At 44.7% G+C, this 24,365-nt stretch overlaps 1 protein-coding gene and 1 long non-coding RNA gene across 10 annotated transcripts; one reads left to right on the top strand and one right to left on the bottom strand.

The window, feature by feature from the left end:
- The first annotated feature begins 1,324 nt into the window (after window positions 1–1,324).
- On the top strand, window positions 1,325–14,860 carry SRSF1 (serine and arginine rich splicing factor 1). 9 transcript variants are annotated; one of them, XR_014520089.1, is made up of 7 exons: window positions 1,328–2,824; window positions 7,081–7,265; window positions 7,763–7,935; window positions 8,815–8,934; window positions 9,755–10,092; window positions 10,324–10,581; window positions 14,040–14,860. XR_014520089.1 is itself a non-coding variant. In XM_083480136.1 (4 exons), exons 1-4 carry the CDS (start codon window positions 2,631–2,633, stop codon window positions 8,851–8,853), a joined length of 591 nt encoding a protein of 196 aa, XP_083336262.1. In that variant the 5' UTR covers window positions 1,325–2,630; the 3' UTR covers window positions 8,854–10,256. The 9 variants fall into 9 exon arrangements, 2 of the variants coding, with proteins under 2 accessions (XP_083336262.1, XP_083336261.1); XR_014520091.1 differs by having other exon boundaries at window positions 1,354–2,824; window positions 8,207–8,934; XR_014520088.1 differs by lacking the exon at window positions 10,324–10,581.
- On the bottom strand, window positions 14,385–24,142 carry LOC310695554. The gene is made up of 3 exons (XR_014520158.1): window positions 23,831–24,142; window positions 17,815–18,444; window positions 14,385–17,756 (listed from the first exon to the last, which is right to left on the bottom strand). It is a non-coding gene; the product is annotated as an uncharacterized lncRNA (long non-coding RNA).
- Between the last annotated feature and the right edge of the window lie 223 nt (window positions 24,143–24,365).

Here is a 24,365-nt window from a genome sequence, read left to right as displayed (position 1 = left end):
CTTTCTCCTCCAAGGAGCTCCCGGGGGCACGCGTGGTTCTCCCCATGTTATCCTCGCAACAACAGCCCTGCGAGGTGGGTCAGGCGAGTGGCCCAAGGGAGCACCCAGGGATTGTCCTGGCCAGGTGGGGTGATTTGAACCCTGCTCTCTGCCCGGTCTTCGTCCTCATTTAGCCCCCACATGTGCATGACTGTGCATGACTGAGGTTTTTCCCCCCTCGTCTTGGCTATGGTGTGAGTCTGTGCTGTTAATTAATGGGGTTCTGCCTTCGGAGAAGATGAGCCAGCCCTCAAGGAGGTGATTATGTAATTTGCTAGCAATTCATGTCCCTCCCGGCGTGACGCTGCGCGCTGACGTCACGGGGCTGTAATGGTGGTGTGCCTCGAGATTTTTTTCATGAAACAAGTGTGCCTTTGCCCAAAAAAGGTTGGGAAACACTGTGTTACATGAAGAGAGCCTTCTGCAAACAGCCTGCAGATACTTAAGCTTTTTTATACTCCTTCCTGTTCCTATAGCCTCCCTTGTCTGAGATTTAAGGACCACCTTCATCCGTATGGACCTACCTGGACTTTAAGATCAGCATCAGAGCAGCTCTCTGGCTCATTACTAGCAATGAATGGTGCCTCCAGTCACTATTCTGTAGGAAGGATTCAAACGCACACCAGAAATTTAGGTTTCTTGTCAAGGGACTCTAGATTAGAAGGGAAACCATACTCTGACCCTTCCATCAGCCATAAACTGTGTGCTTACAAATGATCTATGCAGTATTACCATCTGCTTGCAAGCTGCCTTGAGAGTAATTTAATTTAAAGGCAGGATATAGCTATTCAAAATAATAAATAAATATACCTTCACAACAGAAAAATACAAAATAGGAATACAAAATACATAATATGTAAATAATAATAATAATAATAATAATAATAAATAATATATAACCTCCCCTCCCAAGCTCAGTGGGTGACTTTGGGCCAGTCACTGCTCTCAGCTTAGCCTAATTCTCAGGATAAAACAGGGAGGCGAAAACCATGTACACCACCTTGAAGGAAAAGGTGGTATATAAATGTGATAAATAAATAAAATAAATAGGCTCCCCTAACCTGTTGCTGCCAGATGTTTTACACTAAAACTCACATCCCTGACCATTGGCTATGCCAGCAGCTGATGCGAGTCCGAAACATCGGCAGGGCACCACATTGTGTTTTTTATATTGTAGTTTCATGTTGTGAACCACCCTGAAAACTGCAGGTATAGGGCGATATACAAATTTAATAAATAAATAATAAAAGGCTGAAAACCTCGGGGTTAGTCACATAACCCCTGCAGCACGAGGAAGCGATAATCTATTTGCAACAACTTGTGCCACTGATCTCTTCTTCGGAGATCCCTACTAGCTGAGTAAGATTGTCTTCCATGAATATGGTCTTAACGGTGTGTCCATTAAGTGACTGCGGAGGTCAATTCTGGATCCGCAGGTCCTTCCACAGTGGGGACATAGGTTTCCAGGCAGGAGTTGATCACGGTGAGGATTTGCCAAATCTGCCTTCCTCTTAGCACGTTTCTCCCTTTCGTCCTGCGTTCGTGCTTCTTCATAGCCTATGTATGGCGCCTTTGGTAGAGGATGTTCTCCAACTGGAGCACTCGCAGTGCCACTGATAAGTGGGCATTCGAACACTGGTTTATCTCATTCACACGTTACACGTGTGGTGTACCACTTCAATATCCAGATCTACATGAAAGGGACGGGGCGGAGACTATGGTAATAGACGCACCTGCCCTTAGTCTTACATCTAACAGTTATCCTGTTAGGTCTACTGGGGCGGGTTTTTGTTTTTTGTTTGCCGTCTATTCTCCTCTGCCCTCACGCCCCATTGGCCAACCGCTCGGCATTGTGGGACTATTCCTTTCCTTGGCGCCAAGGCCCTCTCACGCGTGTTGCATTGTGGGGGAAGCTCATCTCCCTCCGGATCTTCTTCGCAAGTGCTTTTAACGGTCCGCACCGCTTGAGGGCTAACGGAAGCGCCTTTGCTCCGCACGGCTTAAAAAATAACAAGTCGTCCTGCTTTTCCCTCACCGCCTCGTTAAAACAAACGTGCGCCAACCTCTCCTCGTAGCCTCCAACAGAAATAAGTCGGGACTACTTTTTTCTCCTTACTCGAAAGGGGGGGGGATTAGGTTCGGCGCATGCGCCCTTCGAAGGCGGATGTAGCGAACGGCAAGCATAAACGTGAGTGTCTCCACGGACCGCCTCCCAGCGAGCAAAGTGTGACGTCGAGGCGGCGCGGGAGGATCCTTGCGCAGGGCAGGTAGGGCCGCGTGAGGCGGGCGCCATTTTGTGGCGGCTGCAAAGAGTGGGAACGAAAAGAGGAGGAGGCGCCTCGCTGCTGCTACTGCCGCCACGACTAACGCCGCCGCCACCACCTTCCTTGCTTTTCCTCTCCCGCCTTTTCCTCCCTTCTCTCTTTTTTTAAAAAACAATTTTACCTCAGCTCCTTTTTAAAATATATGCCCCTCTAAATCTCCACCTGCCCTTTCCCCACCCGCTCCCGGGCCTCTTCGTCGGCTCCGTCTTCCATTTTTCTCCCCTCACACGCGCCCACCACCCAACCGCAACCATTGCCGACCTCGCTATGTCTGGTGGCGGCGTGATCCGCGGCCCGGCCGGGAACAACGACTGCCGCATCTACGTGGGGAACCTGCCGCCGGACATCCGCACCAAGGACATCGAGGACGTCTTCTACAAGTACGGCGCCATCCGGGACATCGACCTCAAGAACCGCCGCGGGGGCCCGCCGTTCGCCTTCGTCGAGTTCGAGGACCCCAGGTGGGAAGGGCGGGCGAGGGGCTGCTTCGGGGGCGGAAGGAGGAGGGGAGGGAGAGTGTCGGCTGAAGAGATCCGTCTTCAGGAACCCGCCGCGGGTTGCACTCGAGAGTAGGCCCCACGAAATCCATGGGCCCGACTTCGGCTGCCATTCGTTGACTCCGGGGGGGGGGGAGGATTTGGCTCTTTCGGCGCTTGCATGCCGCCCGCAGCCGCGGAATGCGAAACTCGGAACGGCTTCCTTAGCGCGAATCCTGCCTCGTGCGCACGTTCCTCTTAACACGCCGCTTCTGCCTCGTGTTGCACGCTCGGGGCGAAGGAATCTCGACGTCATGTAAAGAAAAACAGCCGCGCTGGGTTATATCCCGCGGGCCCAAGTTATTTGCGCCCGTTAACTTCAGCGGGCCAACTCGAGAGTAGGGCTGGGCGTTGGGTGCCACCCGCAGTTGGAAATGCGCCGTGGAAACGGATGAGCACTCCGGTGCGGGTTTTTCCTACAAGGCGCACATTTTTCTACGTGGTTTTTGGCTAGGTGGTGGTTATTTTTAAGTGGGGGGGGGGGAGTAAAGCGATTTCCCCAATGTTTTATAAAAATCCAGCGTAAAGGCCACTGATTTCAATAGTCTGCTCTTGAGTAGGAATGGGAGGCAGGCGGCCAATTAGAACCATTGGGTTGTATCACACTTTTATTCAAGAGTAGAATTGAAACCTGGAGGCATGAGTCCATAAGATTGGGCTCTGTTTCTTTACATGTTTGAATCCTTGGGATTTCTGTTTTACATGCTTTTTATATGTATGTTTTTAATACAGCTGTTTTATTTGTGTTAGGCTGTGTTTTTGTTTAACGTTTTAATGATGTATTGTTTGTTTATGGGGTACACACCACTTAGAGTTTTTTGAAATATTGAACGGATTTTAAATGCTTTTAAATAAACAAGTTGTGACCCTTGTTTTCAATGGATCCACTCTGAGGATACAAACCAGTAGGTCTACTCTTTGAGTAGGACTAAAATTGGGCATAGCCAATTTTGTGTACTTGTTTAAAAACAGGATCCTAAATCATTACTTTTCAGAAAGTAAGTAACAGTTGAATTCAGTAGGGCTTACCTCCAGGTAAGTGAAGTTAAAGTTGCAGCCTGTGGTGGTTGTTTCTTTCCCCCCTACTTTCTTAGCTCTGGACAACTAACAAATTCAAAGGTTTTTATATATCTTTCTTTTTGTCTTCACAACAATCCTGTGGGGTAGGTCAGGCTGAGATAAACACACTGGCCCAAGGACCCTAAGGCTTTGGGTGATGGGGAGAGAGTGTGTTTATAGCTAGCAGAGCTGTACTTAGAAAACGTTTACTTCTTCTAGATAATTTATCCTGGCCTTCATAAGTGCTCTGCATATCTAACCAATACAAAACCCATACCTCTTTGTCAGTTCTTGCACCAACCCTGTCAGATAGGTTAGGCAGAGAAAATGAGAGTGCCAAAGGCCACTTCATATGCTTTAAAGGTTGAATCATTTCCTTGTAGTAGCCCTGCTAGGAGGCTATGCTGATATACTGTGACTGGCTCCCAAGATCCTTGAGCTAGTCACATGCTGTCAGCTTGATGTACCTTGCAGGGTGGTTGTAAAGGATAAATGATTTATATCCCCACACAACCCCATGAAGCCCACTGGGCTATCACTATCAGCTTTTTTTACTATTACTCAGCCTGACCTGCCTCACAGGGTTGTTGTGCAATGCTCAGACAGCCTTGGAGATATGGAGGAATTAAAATGTAGTAATATGCAGTCCCATATAAATCTTTACTATGCATTCATAGGATTTGACACTGTTGTTTATTTTCTTGTTTGTTGCTTCAGGAAAGGAAGGTGGGTTGCAGGTATTAAATGAAATAAAAATGGAATGATCCTGTGAGTGCTTGCTTGGAAGCATGTTTTCCTAAGCCAGTTGTCTTCAAGCCTTTTTGCCCCAAAATTCATGTTTAACTCCCAGGCTTTTAGTGGATGAAATTTCATTCTTCACTGTGTATGTGTAGCATTGTGTTAATTAATTGCTCTTTTTAAAACAATGTTACAAAAGCTTGTATTGGCTTACAGCCAAATGTCTTCACAATTATTCTTAAACTTTATTGCTAGCCACCTTAGAAGCTTCTGCTGAAATGCAGAGTAGGTTTTTGCTAAAGACACAAACTACAACTTAAAAGTAGGACCCACCCATTTTTAAAATTAATTTTGTATTGCTTCTTATGTCTCAAGGGCAGACAGAACCTCTATACTGCAACTTTTTGTGTATAAAATGAGATTTTATTTGGGAGAAACTATGCCTGTGGAAATTTCCACTTTCACAACTTTTCAGAATTTGTGGGGCTGTTCTTCATTGCCTCTGTTTTCTCCTGTTTTTATCAATCGTCCCAATGCTTTTGAATGCATAGAAGATTACAACATATTACATACAGTGGTGCCTCGCAAGACGAAATTAATCCGTTCCGCGAGTCTCTTTGTCTTGCGGTTTTTTCGTCTTGCGAAGCACGGCTATTAGCGGCTTAGCAGCTATTAACAGCTTAGCGGCTTTAAGAAAAAGGAAACAAACTCGCAAGAACTCGCAAGACGTTTGCCTATAGGGAAATTCGTGTTGCGGAACGACTCAAAAAAACGCAAAACCCTTTCGTCTTGCGGGGCACCACTGTATTTGTGAGCAGTTTGGTTAAAAAAAAAAAACCATTTGCATGCTTTCCTGTGCATCTCTATGTGTAAAAGGGTAAAATATTTTTCTTATGAATAAAAATTTAGGGGAGGGACCTGGAAATTCCCCAAGAGTGCTGCAAGCCCTGGGTACTGGTGTAGGCAGACATCATTTACTGCCTCTCTCTTGAGACTATAAAAGAGAACTTTTATAGTTTTATTGATTTTTCTACATGGAATCCCACAACTCAAGGCTTTTGTACACACATCCCAACATGGCTATACAGCAGAATCTTAAGACAGAGCTGATCTACAAGTTGTGCACAATGCAGTAGAATAATTCCAAACTAGCATTTCATACTACAAATTGAATTATTAACACTGAAGAGAGGATTAGAGTGACCATCTTCCTGAGGTGCTACTTCAACTATAAGCAGTCTCTGTAAACATCTCACTTGAAGTCTAGTGGTCAGCTCAGAATTCTTTCAGTTCATTCTGTGTATGTAGGACTGTGGAGTTCAGTTTACTAACTTGTAAGTGTACATAGAGTTGCAGAACTTTAAAAGTTCATTTATTATTTTTTGTACTGTTCGTTCTGGTTTTTTAACAAGAGCATGCATATATGGCAAGTAGTTTTCTTATAAAAGTAGTGGCTAGTATTCAACTAAATCATTGTGGACAAACCTCCCCTCCCATTTTCTCACCCACAAGCTCTCCCATCTGCTCTGTGGCTTCCCCTAATGATTCAGAACAGATTTGGGACTGTGCCAGAGAAGGGGGCAGGGAGGGAAGGAAGGAAAAGTTCACAGTGATTTAGTTGGGATACAGCTCAGTACATGTTACTAAAATCTTGTTAATGACTTAAAATCATGTCTTTGTTTTACATAAAAGTAACATTCTTTTAAGTAATTAACAAGGTTTTAGTTCCTGTTCTATTGTGGTGGTCTGGTTCCTTCGTGCATTGGCAGAGCACATGCAAATATAAAAGGCTCCACAATGCGTAAACTCAGGCACTTGCTTGATTTTGATTTTATCCAGCCTTTCCCTCTAGCTGTCTATATACCACTGTGTGTTTAGGCTGGGATCCCTTGTATGAGTTGCTTCCTCATTCCACCTACCTTTGCTTTGCTTTTCCTTCTCGAACCCCCACCAGTGGGTCAAATTCCATGCTTGACATGACACAGGGTACAGCTCTGTTACTTGTTTCCCAGTTCTAGCTCAGGGTTTTCCAAACTTGGGTCTCCATCTGTTTTTTTGGCCTACAACTCCCATCATCCCAGACCACTGGTCCTGGTAGCTAGGGATGATGGGAGTTGTGGTTCAAACAGCTGGAGGCAAAAGTTTGGGAAACACTGATCTAGTGCTACTAACTTGTGCTCAGGTGAAAAATTTTGTCACTCAGGACTGTTGGTTTCTCCCCTTGCAACTGCAAGCCTATATAGGATAGTGACCTGTACTTCTAGTGTCATTTACTTAACAAGGGAGGGGCAGTGACATGCTGCCCAGTAACAAACGCACAATGCACTGCCAGCTCTCAGGAACCTTTGATCTATCTTCAGTGTGGTTCTCTTCCATTTTTGCAGGGATGCGGAGGATGCAGTCTACGGACGGGATGGATATGATTATGATGGGTATCGTCTACGAGTGGAGTTTCCTCGAAGTGGACGGGGCACTGGCAGGGGAGGAGGAGGCGGTGGAGGTGGTGGGGCCCCAAGGGGCAGATATGGACCCCCATCCAGGCGATCAGAGTACAGAGTGATAGTATCAGGTAAGTCATTTGTGCACTTGGGAAAAGCAGTTTTCTTTGTTCAAATACAGCTTGATCATCTAGGAAGAAGATAATGCACATATGCATGTATCAAATGTATTTCCGCTTGCAACTTTGCGCAGGTATATAGTGAGTTCTGAGAATTTGGCATGCTGCAAAGCTTAGTTTTCATTTTCCTTTTTTAAAGTGGTTGTTTGGTCTTGTTTAAAAAAAAATCAAAAGCAAGCTTGCAATGGTTATTTGGGGCCCTAGTGCCTTTTAGAGCTTCCTGCTTCTATTGCCTTTTTAAAACAAAACAATAAGCCTTTGTACTTTCCAAAAATCCTGAAACCTGGATGTATGTACTTAAATGTGTTGTTAACATGCAACTTGCTGGAAAAATTGAATTTCTACTTGTGACCCTCTCCAAAGACAGTTCTTTCTTGAGTATATGAAGGTCTGATGGCATCAATCTCTGCTTAATAGCATTTAACTGAAAATAACTGTCTCTTGTTCAGGACTACCTCCCAGTGGAAGCTGGCAGGATTTAAAGGATCACATGCGTGAAGCAGGTGATGTATGTTATGCTGATGTTTTCCGAGATGGAACTGGTGTCGTGGAGTTTGTACGGAAAGAAGATATGACCTACGCAGTACGAAAACTGGATAACACTAAGTTTAGATCTCATGAGGTAGGTTTTCCACTTAATGTTTTGACCAGAATTGGATGCACAGGGTTACAATTGGATGCAGTAGGATGGAAGGTAAGGAGGCGCAGTCTCTATTTGCAGCGTTAACAAATACTGAAAACATGTTGGGACATCCCGTGTTAAGAATGGTATGCAGGGAGATGTGATGAAACTCCTCTTGGTTCTTGTAAAAAGACCTTCAGTCTGTCAGCATGCCTGCAAAGACAGCTCAAAAGCGTAGACCTTTCAATCGAAAGTTGTGTCTATTTGATAGGGAGAAACTGCCTACATCCGTGTTAAAGTTGATGGCCCAAGAAGTCCGAGTTACGGAAGATCTCGCTCTCGCAGCCGTAGTCGTAGCAGAAGCCGTAGCCGAAGCAACAGCAGAAGTCGCAGTTATTCCCCGAGAAGAAGCAGAGGATCTCCACGCTACTCTCCCCGTCACAGCAGATCACGTTCCCGTACATAAATGATCTTTAATGGTGCTCCTTTTTGTAGAAAACCCCTCCATGTTGTACGCAGTTTTCCTTTACTCAGTACAGTCTTTCTTTTTTAAAAAAAAAATTCAAGCTGTTTTACTCAAAATTGGCTAAAGTGTTGAATTGCATTCTTGTATAATATCCCTAGTGAGTATTTGCTCCTTAACATCAACATTCCCTCATGTCTTTGATGAATTGTGTTTTACCATGTCCTAGGCAGGGTTCTCTCTAGTTAGGTAGTTTGCTGCCCATATTCTCTTCCAATATGGTATTGCTGTATAAAATGTCTTTGTTCAACTATGGTTTCTACAAGCTGGGAATGTTGGGGGGAAATTGTGGTTTAACTTGTCTCTTCTGGGGGAGTTTACATTTTTATCTTGCCTTTTCATGTGTCTTTCTGTAGACATATCTGAAGAGATGGATTAAGAATGCTTTGGATTAAAGGATTGTGGAACACATGTCAATCATTTTAGGATTGTCAAAAGGAGGATTGAGGAGGATCAGATCAATAATGGAGGCAATGGTATGACTCCAAGTGCTATTGTCACAGATTAAATTGGCAGTATTGACCTTATACTGAAACTAGCCTAGTACACAACACCTCCATTGTTCCATTAGTTAGCTGTAATCTTCTAACTTCCATGATGCAATGAATGCTAAATGTACCCATGTAACTCTTCCAGTCTCTGGGGATGGGGGGCGTATGCTGAGTGACTGCAATGTATCATTTGATTACAGGTGCAAACCATTAGTGCACCTGTAAAGTACAGGTTGTTTCAAACCTGTAAGTATAACCTCAATACTGCTAAAATCTGCATGTCCTCTGTGTGACTGATATAGCATTGCTGTTTCATCTTAAAAGTAACAGAATGAAAGCAATTATAGGAGGGGTTTTTAAACATGGGGGATTCTTTTTAAATCCACGTCTTCCCCTTCAGGATAAGTCGAGAGTTGACTTGCATCAATTAAATTTGTTACCTCCCAGATAGTACAATAATGAGCTTTTAGTTTAGATATGCAGTAGGTGGATAGCTTTAGCAGCAAGTATTTGCAACTTCATAGAAAACTTTTTTCAACCACCAAACCTGTAAAGCGCCATATAGGAATTGATATGTTGGCATTATCAGTTACCCTGTGTAAATACTAGAATGTTTCCTCCAGATAATTAACATTGCTAAAATCTAAGCTTCACAATTCAAAAGCTTGTCTTGGGGAATTGATAGTTATGAATGCCAATCTTTATTATTCAATAGCAGACATAACTTATCATTCTCCTAAATCCTATTTTTCATTACGGTATCTAACTTTTTGCCTCCTTTTTTTTGGTTTTGCTGGTTATAAAGGTTTGGATTGGAGAGGGCTCACTGGATCCCAATCCTTGGAGCTGGATCATTGGATTCAAATCATAATGTGGATAGGATAGGGAGGATCAATTGCAAGGATTCATGGAGCGGGATCAAATTACCAGGAACATAGGAGTGGATTCCTGCCCCAACCAAACCGCATTCGTGTGGATTTTTATTCAACTCAATTGGCTATTCCAAAGATTTTTCCTATTTTTGACGATTGGAGCCCTTAAGATGCACGATGGAGTTTTCATTTTTTGGTAAAAGGAGCAAAGCAAGGACCTGGAGAGGTACGCTGGAGCATTCTCCTTGGAAGGATTCAGCACGAGTAGATGGTAAATGTTAAACGGGAAAAGGGGGGGTTTGTTTAAAAACGTTAAACCAATAAGTCATTTATCTAAATTTAAAGACAAAGAAATTGGAGTCTTAAGATTAAGTAGGTTTTCAATTGGCTATTGCCTTTTTTTCTTTTGACAAAATAAAATTTTATAAAAAAGTGCATGGTGGTTCTGTTGTATTAAATAATGCCCTCTTGCATTGTCTTGTGCCATGATGAATGAATTCAGCCTTTAAGCTCCTTGGCCTGGGAACTGAATGGGTATTTGTGGCCTGTTCATTTGCATTGGATCCCTGTCACCCCATGGGAACAGTGGTGAGCCGTGAAGAGGGTTGAGTTTGACCCCTCTTGGAAGTTGAGCATCGTGGATCCTACATGGTCATGCAGCTGGAGTTCAAGCAATGTAGTCTGCTCCTCTATAGTGGGATAGAAAACATTGTTCAAGGGCTCTCACAACTGTTGGTGAGTGCAGATTTTGGATAACAAGGTAAGACTATTTGACTTCTGTATTGGGCAAGACAAGTTTATCAAGCCAGTGCTTTAGTTTCGTGTAAATAGACCTTGGAATGTGGGCTGACTCACTGTTCCATTGCCTTACCTTCCTACTTCAGAGCTCTTGAAGGGCCGCACTTGTGGGCTAAAAGTTAATCCAAAGAAAGTACTTTCCTGAAAGATAAATGGCAGCATCTGCCTGAGGCCACCTCATGGATCCTGGTCTCCCAGGCTCAACACTGTCAACCCTGCACTTTGCTGGCCATTAAGTCTAGTTCCAAATGTGGTGGGCTGTAGCACCCGTCCCCTGTGCTAGGCAGTACTTCTCACCGCTCTTGACACATCCTGTATGCAAGTAAAGCGATGCACCCATCGCTCCACACACATGCTCAAAAACTAAGGTATTGCAACCTAACAGCTATAAAAGTCTGATTAGCTGACGAGTAGGGGGTGCATTTTTAAGTAAGGTGAGGAAGAGCCACTGTGTTACAATGTGAACCACACAATCTCTGGTTCCTGCTAATCTGGAAGTGATGAGGATGTCCTTATTGTTGTCCAGTACTTGCTACGTCAGCTGCTATAAAGCTGTGTGCCTTAAGATGTAGTGCTTGCAGCTAGTTCATACTGACTAGAGTAGCAGGAATAGTGCTGGCAAAATCATCCGATAGGCTACATTGTGATGAAGCCATTTAAGGTAGAATAAGCACCAGTCTCTTGGGAGTTCTGAGGGTATAAACAAGTTCTTTGGCCATGCATCAAATGCTAAAAGTTACCTTTTAGCAGGCAAACACAAAGGGCCCTGGAATGACACTGGATCCTTTGTGTGGTTCTTCACCCCTGTTTAATTGTGTAGCTCATTGGATGAAGATTGGATCCTGAAAGGCTGGGTTCAGATCTCTTAGCCATAGAGTTTACTGGGTCAGGGCCAGTCAGTATCTCCACCTTCCTCATAGCTATTGAGGAAGAGGTAGAGAGGGAGTGCCCTATTTGCAGTGTTTAGGTTTTTGCCTTCACTGGTGCTGGGGAGGCCTTGTGCATCACAGCTGCTTTTTCAAAGTCCAGTAAAGTCCTCTTGAACTGTAATGACTGAGGAACAGTGAGCTTCCTCAGAAATGTAAACTGAATATAGCTTCTTGGGTAACTGCTGCATGATGAGACTTTGAGCCTTGCTGAGGTAAACAGGATTCTAATGATAAAAGGTCTACGCTTGTTTAGTAATGGCTAGAAAGGCACAAACAAGACAAAGGAAAAAGGTAAATATTCATCGGGGGGGAAACCAGACCTGTAATTAACATGTGACTTGCCTTTGCATAATAAAACACCTGGGTCTTAGCTTGCGACAAAAGATTGTCAGCCTCATAAGGTTTCTGGTGCTGGATCAAACACCCTAGAGTACGGCACTTGCTGCATAATAATGCAAATTATAGCCTTCAATAATTGGCACATGATCCTTCAATAATTGGCATATGATCAAGTTGCTTCGTGGAAAACAAAGTGATACTGTGGTAGGGGGAAGCCTCTGGCTTCTCTTAGCCATTATTGGAGCTACTTCTCATGATTCACTACTAGAGAATCTACACTTTTCTCAAGAAACTACTTGGAAGCAAAAAATAAATAAAAAGGTTAATGCTCCTGAATGTATGTTTGTAGTTGGGATTAGCAGTTGGGGGCCTTGCAGCCAAGTACAACAGGAATGGGGAGCTCCTAGCCTTCCAGAAGTTGCTGGCCTACTCCATTATCCCTTTCTTCTGACCATGTTAGCTGGGGCTGATGGGAAGTGGATCCCCACAGCTGAAGGGCACCTTATTGGTTATTCCTGGTTTAAGGAATACAATTCTGCACACTTAAAGTTCAGCTCTTGCCTGAATCCCACCTGCACTCCAGAAACTTATCTCTTACACTAATGTGTTTGCACATGTGGGGTGACAAAGGGCCCAGTTGTCAGAAGCAGTAATTAGTAGGTAGCGATCAGAATTATCATTTGCGTAGGATGGAAAGAAAACGCCTTTCAGTTAAATCCAATGCTGCCGTTCTGCTTTTGCAGCTTAACTTCCTCCACTGAGCAGCCTGTTGTTCAGCCTCAAAATCTCCAGGGGGCTTGGAGAGACTAGCAGATTTTGGGGTGAGCATGGGTAGGAGAGAGAGTCTTATTAATGCAAGCAGAACTTGCATTATTGTATTTAAAATTTTCATCCACCCTGGAACCTCATGGTCAAACAAACAAACAAATAAAAAATAATTCAAAGAGTAAAAACAGGAGTATATAATACCACTCCAATGGCCGCAGTGGATGAACCTCTCAGTGTTATCCATAATTGTATCTGGTAGAACCAGGGGGTTGCAGTGTCAGATTATTTGCCAGATCCTGACCACAGAATATCCTTGTGAAGACCTTTGGCCATAAGCCAGTGGTTTTCAACCTTTCTGAGTCCACGGCTCCCTTAAACAACTACATTTTTTCTGTGGCACCCTTGTGGGGCCCAGGAGCCCAGTTATGTCACCCCTTGCCTGCCAAGCTGGCAGCCTCACGCTTTTTCAAACACCCTCCCTTGTGCAGTGCTCCCTTAGCCACCTCTCTCCCCTTGGGAATCCTCCAGGCAGCTACTGCTGCCGCCCCTGGTCTCTGAGCTGCCTCCACCCAGTGCCTGCAGAGCTTATAGCCAGGGCTGCTGCAACTAACAGCTGTGCAAGTATTTGGGAGGCTGGGGCTCTAGAGGGCATCAGAGGAGAAAGAGGGACAGGGGTTTGACTAGTATCAGCAATGTGATTGGCACCTGGGTTGGGCAAGTAATCCTTTGGTTGCTGCAGTTGGAAAGTGGCAAAGTGTGGGAAGGGTGCAGTGGGGAGGTTTTAACAGGCTTGTAAAGAAGTTTGCGAGGTGGAGAAGACCTGTGACCCTCCAGATGTTGCATGGCTGCAACTCCCTTCCCTGACCCATGCCGGCTGGGGCTGGTGGGATCTGAAGTCCAACATCTGGAGGGCCACAGGTGTCATCCCCCCACCCCAGCATGAAACTTCAGAATCCACGGTTGAGCAATGCTTTTTATTGGGACCTGCAAAAATGTGACGAGCTCTCAAGATGTCCAAGACTCTTCGTCAGGAGAGCTCAAAAGCTTCGCTTCTGCCACATTTTCATAGGTCCCAATAAAGGTATGGCTGAACTGGTTTTTACGAACCAACATGGTTACACTAGCTTTTTAAGTGCATTAAATGTTAGTGTATGATCTGCCCCTTTTTTTAGTTCAGAGAATAAAATTGTGTGTGCTAGAGTTAAATGGACTCCAGGATTGCCCTCTTACTTTTAAAAATGTGTGCTGCTTTTTGGTAATCTCTTTGATTCTGTTTTCTGCTTGCTGCTCATAAAAATGTAGAAAAAAAATAAATCGGTAAAACCAGGAAATGAAACATGAACTCTCTGGCTGCAATTAGTTTGCATATCGTTTCTGTTAACAGATGACTGAGGCATGCAGACTTGGAGCCCTGCTGGTGGATGATTTGAACTTGGAGCCAGGAGAGGATTCCTAGAGGCTTGCCTATCCAAAAGACAACCCCTTTCCTCCTTGAATGTTTTCAGGCCCTTGCAGAACAGTTCAGCAGTACACGGGAGAGGAGGAGACCCGTTTTTGTTTGCTGGATCACGGCCTGGCAAGCTTTAGCATAGAATTCCTTCAGCATCACTGCCATTGTATTTCCTGGAGTCCATATCCACCAAAGGGGAAGAGGGCATTTAGGCATTGCAGCGACTGAGGACTGTTGAACCCTGCTGGATGCGATTCCTCTCAAAATGGGGTGGGTGCAGATTGGCCTTTTTTGATTTTCAAATGTAGTTGGCATTACAATTTTCATAGAGACCTCAAATTGCCAATGGCTGCTGGCATTTTTGTTCAAGAGCCATCTCCGTAGCCAGTAAGCAGCATACAAACTACATAAGCAACACCAGATCTCTGAGCACCCAGGCACTGCAATGTACTCAGACTCAACTAGTCACAACCTTGTGCTCCTTGCCTGACAATGTGCAAGTTGTTAAGCATATCCACCATTCCAGACATGCACACACTCTTCCCTCCCTCAAGTAAGGGAAGGGAAGTTCAGCATACTGCTGAACCTACTGAATACAAATCCTTTGTCAGAGGTCACATACAGAATTTGGCAGAGACAGGACTTGAACACAGGACTCCTAAAATCCATGTCCAGTTCTTGTTTTCTATGCCCTCGCAACTCATAAATCTTGTGATCTGAAGCATTTATAAAAGTTGAATTTACTTCCATTACTACCATACTTGTGGCTCTTGATTTCCTTTGCAACTCTAAGTCATGAGGCCTATGTATTGGCGGTCCTAAATAATTGTATTTAAAGCATTTCATTAAGGACAGTGCCATGCACCAGAATTTCATCATGTCACAAACAAGGACCAAGTACTTCCTCTTCCCCAGCTGTGGTCATTTAGCTTTGGAACTAGTCCGTTGAAAATAGTACAGCAACTGAGTTAAGTAAAAATCACTGGGGCCCTAAAACGACATATTTTGAAAAGCTGCACAATTCGAAGACTTGGGAAAATGCTCTAAAACAGCTCTTAATGAGCTGTGCCATTGGACTCTTGAGATCGCATTCACATTCCCACGGTGCTAAATCACCCTTTCTGGCAATCCTTTTTCACTCTTTGCAAGCCATGACTCCTGCAAAAATGAGCAATGGCTTAATTCCTAGTGACTTCTGCACATGTTTACTGGATGAATTACACCCCCTCCCCCTTGGCTCTTGCTTAACGTATGGGCTCCATGTCAATTTAATAGCTGCACTGCTGAGGAACTGAGTGCAATGCAGGGACAGCTGACCTTAGTTCTGAAAAGTGTGCGATGTTCTGTAACACTGCTTGCACCCTTGAATTCTGTTTCAAAGATCCAAAGAACCCTTGACTGCAGAAAACCACCTTACACCGAGGTCAGACCAATGGTCCATGTAGCTCAGTATTGTTTGGCTCGCCAAGATTGAAGGCAGGCTTCTCTCCCCATCTTATTTAGAGATGCTGGCAACTGAAGCAGGGGTGTCTCTGCAAAGCAGATGGTTATCACTGAGCTACGCCCCTGCCCCTAACATCACAACCAGTTTCTTGCGCCCCAAGCAAACGTTCCTCGATGGGCCTTCAATGGCACATATGGAAACCACTTTCGGAACAAGAGGGGTGTTTTTTAAGGGCGGTTTGTTAGAGTCAACAAGTTATGCTAGACTTGTGCAAATGTCTCAAAAGCCACAGTACCCGCTTTTCCTGGAAAGCCTTTTATTATTGTTTACAACAAACCAGTTGAAGATCTGTTTCTCTGTTAGGCCTTCAGTCCGTCTGCAACTCTGGGTTCATGCTAGGGATGGATGAATCCCATCTTACTGCAAGTCCTTCACTCTCACAAGTGTTTGCTCTTAAGTCCATATTAAAAACAACCAAAAGTTTTCATTTCATTTTATAGAGCTGTTTTATCCCAAAAGATGCATTAAAAATGCTTCATTCTTTATGCTGAGGACTGGTTCAGCATTGGGAGTATTGTATGAACCTACGAAAATACTGCAGATAACCTGCTTTTGCAGCAGGGCAGGCTGAGCCACAACCTTTATCCCTGATGTGCTAGCCTTCCTACTTGCAGGGACGTTTCTGGGGAGGCACCACTTTAAAGTGGTGTAGACAAGATGATACTTTCCAATTGCAAAGAAGTATGCTGCAGCTGCATTTTGGCATGGTTATCTTGGAACATGAGCCAGAAGGTAAGACAATGATTGTACCGCTGTCTGCTGGAAAGCAGACAAGACTACTCTGCCTCCCCAGGCAGGTTCCAGGACTCCCTCCCCAGTAGGTTCAAGACTGATGCTTCCCCTGAGCTGTCCTTTAAACTGTGATCTGGTAAATTCCCCCTAAGAACAAACATAGCATTGCTCAGGGCATTGTTGTGAATTTTAAAACTGCTCCACTAACTTGCTGCTACCTCTTGCTTGCATTCTAAGAAAAGACCAGGGGCACACTGATGTAGCAAGGAGGGCATTGGTGTGGGTTCCTTCAAAACCTGGGCCAAGCCCTGTGCATGTGTGCACACATGCATGCTAAGATGCATATATTGTGTGTGGATTTCAGTGGAAGTTGCTTTTTGGTCTTAGAAAAAGCAAGTTTTAAAAACAAGTCCACATTTGCTTGCATTCTTACTCTTCTACCTCTGCTTCCAACTTAGGAATATAGGAACTGCTCTTTAGATTCCATCCTGGTTTTTTCTTGTTTTTTTCTTTTAAAGTCTGTCGGGGCCATTTCCCCACCCACCCACCATTGTTCCTTCATAAGTCACTCTGTTTATGCTTTTAGATTTCTGAGCAAATGCCTGTTTTCTATTGGAGCGGCCTACACATAGTGCTTGATTCTGACAATGGTAGGCCCTTTTCAAACAGGCCCTTTTTCTTTCCAAGAACTCTTCAGGCACTCGCAGAGCATGCAGATTGGAATCCTGTTGCGTCTCGGGCTGCAATGTGGCGATGTGCCATCATCCCTTCCTGCTGAACGTGCTGCGGGGAGCACTGGAGGTGGACGGCATGAAATAAATATTGGAAATCTGTGTAGCCACAGAAGAGGCAGAACAGTGGGTGGCTCTCCCATTTCTTTCTCTAGATTCATGGAATTCTGGAGAGAGAGAAAACCCTCTGGCGCACAGGGGATTGGATCACTCAGTTGCTCTTGCAGAGGCACACAGCAGAATTGGCTCTTGCCTAGAACCGGAAGTAACTTTCCAGAGTTTCAGGCAAGGATGCTTTCTAACTACAGAGAAATGTTACCTTCATCATTAAAAGTAAGCCCCTTCCAGTCCTCTCTTGACTACAAGCTGCCTGTTATTAGGAACAGAACTAATTCACTATTATTATTATTATTTGGATTGATTGATTGAATTTATATACCACCCTATACCGGTGGTTCACAGAATAAAATCAAAATATAGAACCACAAAAGACATAATCAAAATAAAACAACCCAATAACCCCCACCCAAAGAAACCCGTCCACATTTTAAAAGGCCATAGGATGTCAGTCAAATCAACCAAAGACCTGGTTAAAAAGGAACGTTTTTGAGTGGCGCCTAAAGGTGTATAATGAAGGCGCCAGGCAAACTTCCCTGGGGAGAGCATTCCACAGAGGGGGAGCCACTGCAGAGAAGGCCCCATTCTCGTGTTGCACCCTCTGGACCTTTCAAGGAGTAGGCACATGAAGAAGGGCCTCAGAAGATGATCTCAGGGTCCAGGTCGGTTCATATGAAAAGAGGCAGTCCTTGAGGTATTGTGGTCCTGAGCTGTTTAAGGCTTTATAAGTCAAAAAACAGCACTTTGATTTGGACCAGGTAACCAATTGGCATCCAGTGCAGTCGGACCAGGATTGGTTTAATAGGCTCAAAGTGTCTTGCTCCGGTAAGTAACCTGGCCACTGAATTCTGCACTAGCTGAAGTTTCCAAACCATCTTCAGAGGCAGCCCAATGTATAACACATTACAGTAATCTAACCTTGAAGTTATCAGAGCATAGATAACAAAAGTTAGGCTATCCTTGTCCAGATAGGGGCGTAGCTGGGCCACCAGCCAAAGCTAATGAAAGGCACTCCAGACCACTGAGGCTGCCTGAGCTTTGAGCAACAGCAAAGGATCCAGGAGTACCCCCAAGCTATGAACCTGCTCCTTCAGTGTACGTAACCCCATCAAGAGCAGGCAATCTCCCACCCATCCAGTCTAGGGAATCATCCAGGAACGGGGCTTCAGTCTTTCTGGATTGAGTTTCAGTTTGTTGGCTCCCATCCAGTCCATTTCCAAGGCAAGATACTGGTCCAGCACTTCCACTGCCTCACCTGCAGATGTAAAGCAGAAATAGAGCCAAGTGTCATCAGCATACTGCTGACAATGTACAGTGGTACCTCGGGTTAAGTACTTAATTCGTTCCAGAGGTCCGTTCTTAACCTGAAACTGTTCTTAACCTGAAACACCACTTTAGCTAATGGGGCCTCCTGCTGCCACTGCACCGCCGGAACACAATTTCTGTTCTCATCCTGAAGCAAAGTTCTTAACCTGAAGCACTATTTCTGGGTTAGCAGAGTCTGTAACCTGAAGCGTATGTAACCCGAGGTACCACTGTACTCCAAACCTCAGGATAACCCCACCCAGTGGTTTCATGTAGATGTTAAACAACGTTGGGTATAGTATTGAGCCCTATGGAACCCCACATTGAAGGTTCCACAATTGTCCTTACTGGCAGTGGTTTCCCAGGGCATCATGCAGAGGTATTTTCCCATTGGCTGGGGGCCAATTTTGGTAATCTGTCTCCCTGAGCAAGGACAAAATTTGGTGCCGCCCCTCCCCCCATATTTCTTATTTTCACAATACAGACAACTTCCAATTTATGTAGGACTTACATTTTAAAGCACTGCGTGTTTAAGTGAAATCACAGATATTTGAAACACAGTTGGGAAAACCTGCAAACACCCCGTTCTACCCACATTCCATTGGGTCAATTCCAGGTTTGGTGCAATACACATATGCGTGCTCACGCACATACTGAACGTGTGCAAATGAGGGGATGCCTGTTACTGAGTAGGTACCTGTATAAATATAGCTGTTTTTAATTTTGCATCTCCTCGGCTCAGCGCCCTGTGCAGGGGATCCACTCACACTGCCCTGTCTGGTGCTGCCACAGCTGTTTCAGGCACCTTTTAACCTGGAGGTTTCCAGGACCCCCCTGCAACGCATGTGCTCTGCTCCTAAGCTACATTCTCTGCTCATTGCTCAGGCTGGGGTCCAGTTTAAAGGAAAATAATCTCCAGGCATGATTTTGGCACTCCTCATGCCTTTTGCTTTTAAAATCAGACATGCGCACCCCAGCCGCTCTTTTGTAAATGATTGGAGCAGGCATCCAGATGTTGCTTCTCATTTGTACCCAGATTTAAAGTGGTTTTATTTAACATTAAGCAACAACAACGACAAAGTGTTGGATTGCTTTCCTAGAGGAGTGCTGTTTTCTTGACTAGATACAAGGAAGTAGGAACTGTGCAGAAAGAAACCTGATCTGTTCCAAATTCACTCTGGCTACATCAGGGGTCAGCAAACTTTTTCAGCAGGGGGCCGGTCCACTGTCCCTCAGACCTTGTGCAGGGGCCGGACTATATATTTTTTTGGGGGGGGAATGAACAAATTCCTATGCCCCACAAATAACCCAGAGATGCATTTTAAATAAAAGCACACATTCTACTCATGTAAACATGCTGATTCCCAGACCATCCATGGGCCGGATTTAGACTGCGATTGGGCCGGATCCAGCCCCCGGGCCTTAGTTTGCCTACCCATGGACTACATCTTTGCTGGTTCAAATAGGAAAGGATCCATTTCCTAGGGTTACTGTCGGATGGCGGAAGAGTCAAGCGTGTGCCTCGTTAAGATGTTGGTCACGTATATCATCTTCCTATTGCTAAAGCCACTTAGGAGGGAGGCTGTAAAATCGCTTCCCAAAAAACCGTGGCTTGCTGAAGCCATCTAGTGGGGGAAACTGAAAACGCCGTTTGGGTTTGCGATGGTCTTCCCTCTGCCTGATCAGATGCATCGTGCCATCTGTTTGACTGCTTCAACACATGTAAAGCACAAGTTAATAGATGAAAGACAAGGATAAAGTTCTCCAGGTCATGCAAGTCCTTTGTGAACTTAAACAAGAAAGTGAAGGCAAAGGGGCAGAGTGTTTCCAATAACCACATTCTCATGCACATCAGAGTTCTTTGGAAACTTACAGAATGCTAATCACCAGAAGGCGAGCGTCACTGAAAGCACATTGAGGAGAAACCTGCTGAATCAGGCCCAAAGTCCAGCATCTAGTTTCCTACAGTGGCAAATCAGATGTCCCCGAAAGACCCACAAGTGAGGAATAAAGTTGATAGCCCTCTTCCTGTTGCTACTTTCTCCACAACATCTCATAGACTACTACCATGGGTGGGACATTCTATGGCACGCTTTCAGTTCAAATACAGTGACAGAAGAGCCCAGTAGACCACACCTGTGGGCCATGTCAAAAGGGTATGAGCTCTGTGATAGCATCCCTAGGTTCTTTGGCAGAGAATACGATGTTCCTGGAAGGTAAAAAGTTAGAAAAGGACACGGAAATGTGCGATGCCACAAATAAGGCGGACAGCTGCTGTCTAAAATAAAGTTGCATTCTTAAAGCATGGCTATTTGGGAGCATGGAGATTACTCATGAGTAAACAAGCATAGCACGGTGCTGCTAAGTGTGCTGTGCTATAACTACAGCAGGAATGTGTTGTCACCTCGGGGAACAATGGGTCAGTGCTTCTGGCTGTTAACCAGAAGGATGCTGGTTCAAGCCCAACCAGGGACAGCTGTGGGCAAGATTTCTGCATTGCAGGGCGTTGGACTGGATTACCCTTGGGATCACCTCCAGCTCTATGATTCTATGAGACCACCTAAACCGGAATGCTGCTAGTGTTTCAAGCACTATAAACTGGGCAGAGAAGCTGTGCCCCTCCAGATATCGCTAGATTACAACTCCCATCATCTCTGTTCCATTGGCAATGCTGACTGGAGCTGATGGGAGTTGGAGTCCAACAACATCTGGACAGCCACAGGTCTTCCCCTCCCCTGTGTTCAAGCATTGCCCTGGTTTGCCATTATTTCCCAGCTGACACTCGACCAGCTGTGGTTACTGAGCGTGCTCAGGCTGTATTTTTGGCCTTGTTTGCCTAATTAGCTAAGCAAGTCTCTGGGTTCCCCTAAGAGTAGACCTCCCTCATTTTTGCCCTGTTAGTGGTCCCTGTCTGCCAGTACCCACTACCTTCTTTCGCTGTGAAGCAAAGTGCAGTGGCAAGGAAAGGCCACATAACTCCATGTTGGAGCAGCTGCTTTGCATGTAGAAGGTCTCAGGTTCAACCCTCAGCATCTCCAGCTAGGGCTGTCTAAGGCTCCCTTCTTGAACCCCTGGAGAGCCACTGTCCTAGAGAGCCACTGGACAAGACTCAGCCATATGGACCCAGGATCTATAAGCGAGTCAGCTTCCTATGTTAATAGTCAAATCAACCCTTTAATTCAGACTCATGAGGACTAGAACCATGTTCTGTTTTTAGGAGAACAGCTGTAGCTCAATGGCAGAGTGCCTGCCTTGCTTCCAGAAGGTCCCAGGTGGAATCTTTGGCATCTCCAGGTAGGGCTGGGAAAACACTCCTTGCATAAAACCGTGGAGAGCTGCTTCCAGTCAGCGTAGACCAGCCTGTGGATCGGGACCTGCATGAACCTTATGGAATCGGATTGCAGCCTTTATCACATTTACTTGCATGCCTCAAGCTAGTGTTTATCAGATAGGCAAACGTGCAGTTAAAATGCATTAAATTGGTGGTAGCTGAAGATCTGAGGTCCAAAATTTGGGAGACGATAAACCGATGGGGCCAAGTAAATTTGGCTTTGTGGGTCAACATACCCAAAAAGTTAGTATGAAGTAAGAACGTAAAGTAGGCTTCCTGTACGTCAGGGAAATGTCCTGTTTTCCGGGTGTAAAAATGGCGTCGGGGGGGATTTTGCCAAAGTGACAAAATGTCAGGGAAAACCTGGATGGATGGAAAAAGCAGAAGAAACGGTCGGTGGAAGAAGACTGGAAGAAATTTAAAGACTATTTACAGAAATACTGCAAAATCAATGAATGTTAGAATGATGTCAGAATGAAGTTAAGTGGTTTTAGCAGCACTGCTACAAAGGAGTATGTAAAAATGCTTTGTTAACAGGTGAGAATCCAAAGTTACAATATATTAAGTTAAAGGATTAGGATAAAAACAAAGAGGGAAAGGATTTGCTGAATTAACTAACTGAACTAGAATACAAAAAAGGGAGGTGTGAGGAGGTCAGGGAAACAAGTAAATGAAAGACAAGACATGGAAAGATTGATTTGTTTTTAAATGTTTTTATTTTTCTGTATTTTGTATTTTTTCTTTTTTCCTTTTTCTTATTTTTGTAACCTTTTTTGAAACTTTAATAAATATCATATTTTTTTAAAAAAAGGAAAAAGCAGAAGAAACGGCTCCAAAGAATTTCACTATTTTGAGGGAAGGTTTCCCAAAAAAAACTCTCAAAAAATATGGCAACCCGAACGTAAAGAGAGGCCCGTCTAGCCCAGCATCTGATCCACTCAGCAGCCAGTTAAATAGATCTAGGAAACTGGCAAGCGGGAGCTGAGTTCATCTCTCCTCCCGTGGCTTCCAGCAGCTGGTATTCAGAAGCATTTCTGTGCAGAGAGGCCGACAGCTAGATGGACCTCATGGCCTGACTCAGCCAAAGGGAGCTTCCTGCATTCCTCTGTCCTGCAGACGAGGCCCTGTCCTCGACAGCAAGCCTGGCATGGGCCCGTGCAGCTGGCCTGCCTGTGTCTAATGAAAGAGGCAGGAGGGGGTTTTAAGCAGGCAGTTTTTATGGACTGCCTCGAGAGTCTTTCATGCTTCCCCCTGGTTTTCGTGGGTTTGGGGCAGCCTGCGACTGCCGAGAGAGAGCCAGCCCCCATTGTCTGGCAGCTGCTGCGAGGAGCGTTTCTTGTTTCCAGCGGAATTCTAGACATCCCTCTAAGCTTTCCCCCGCCTTTGATGTGGCCGTGAATCTCTGCCTTTGTCCTCTTGGACTCCAGGGGCCTCCTTCGCCAGAGAAATATTTCAGCCGTCTTCCCACTTCGCTTCGCGAGGTTCCTTCCGCAGAAAAGCAAAACCGAATGGGCAGGTCGCTTTGCTATCCGTCCTTATTTGTAATTACTAATTTTTTCCCCTTTTGTATTACTATTTTTTTGCGCGCAAACACATACAGGCACAACGAACACCAAAGACGTCGCACAAATTCAGATTTTAAGTGCCATCAAGAGCAGCAGGTGACAAAGATCTGTAGCAGGAAGCAGAGCCACAGGGCTCAATCATATAACATCATTTTATTTTATTATGCTTTTAAAAAGCATGCTGCTGTGTTTTAGGCTTTATTTCCTAAATTTATATACCACTTGATTTTAAAAAAAATGGTTTGCAAAAAGAATAAAACAATATTATTATTAGCAAAAAAAAATCCAAACAATTAAAACCAGAAATAAACTAATCAGCTGTCTAGATATCTGGGTAGGCTTGTCTAAAGAAAAATGTTTTTAGCAGGTGCCGAAAAGAGTCCATTGAAGGTGCCTGTCTGATATCGACAGGCAGGGAGTTGTGGAATAGTTATGGATACCTGTAAAAGTGCCAGTTCCGCAAATCGAAGTGGTGGGAGAGGGTATATAGATTGAGTGACGTGGTCTCGCAGGTAAACTGGTCCCAAGTTGGTCAGGGCTGGAATTCCTGCATCGCAGAGGCTTGGATTGATGACTCTTGGAGATCCCTTCTAACTCTACAGCTCTTTGATTCCGTGACTGACTGTTGATGCCTGCATATTTCAAGCCACTTTGCTTTGCTTTTCAAGTTGGAGTGCCCTAGTGTGGTGTTTACTCAAGTCATTAGCTTTGTCTTCGGGTGAGGACTTGGAATGCGGAAGGAGAACATTGCCAGCTAGAGGACCCTGACCCAGCCCACCCTCATGCCCCCTATCACATGCCCTCCAACATTACAATGAAAATAGGGACATCCTATTCAATAATAATAATAATAATAATAATAATAATAATAATAATAATGGTGTTATTTATACCCCACCCATCTGACCAGGTTGCCCAAAACACTCTGGGTGGCTTCCAACATATATGAAAACATAATAAAACATTAAATAATAA

Source organism: Podarcis liolepis, assembly GCF_965112155.1.
Source record: "Podarcis liolepis genome assembly, chromosome: 16".
Taxonomy (NCBI): Eukaryota; Metazoa; Chordata; class Lepidosauria; order Squamata; family Lacertidae; genus Podarcis; species Podarcis liolepis.
This window is presented reverse-complemented; position numbering and strand designations above follow the sequence as displayed.

What these genes read in the sequence shown, in the direction of transcription:
- SRSF1 (XM_083480135.1), top strand. Translation starts at nt 2,631, where the DNA reads ATGTCTGGTGGCGGCGTGATCCGCGGCCCGGCCGGGAACAACGACTGC. An exon ending in GTCGAGTTCGAGGACCCCAG is followed by an intron (nt 2,825 to 7,080) that starts GTGGGAAGGGCG and finishes CCATTTTTGCAG; the next exon opens with GGATGCGGAGGATGCAGTCT. An exon ending in GTACAGAGTGATAGTATCAG is followed by an intron (nt 7,266 to 7,762) that starts GTAAGTCATTTG and finishes TCTCTTGTTCAG; the next exon opens with GACTACCTCCCAGTGGAAGC.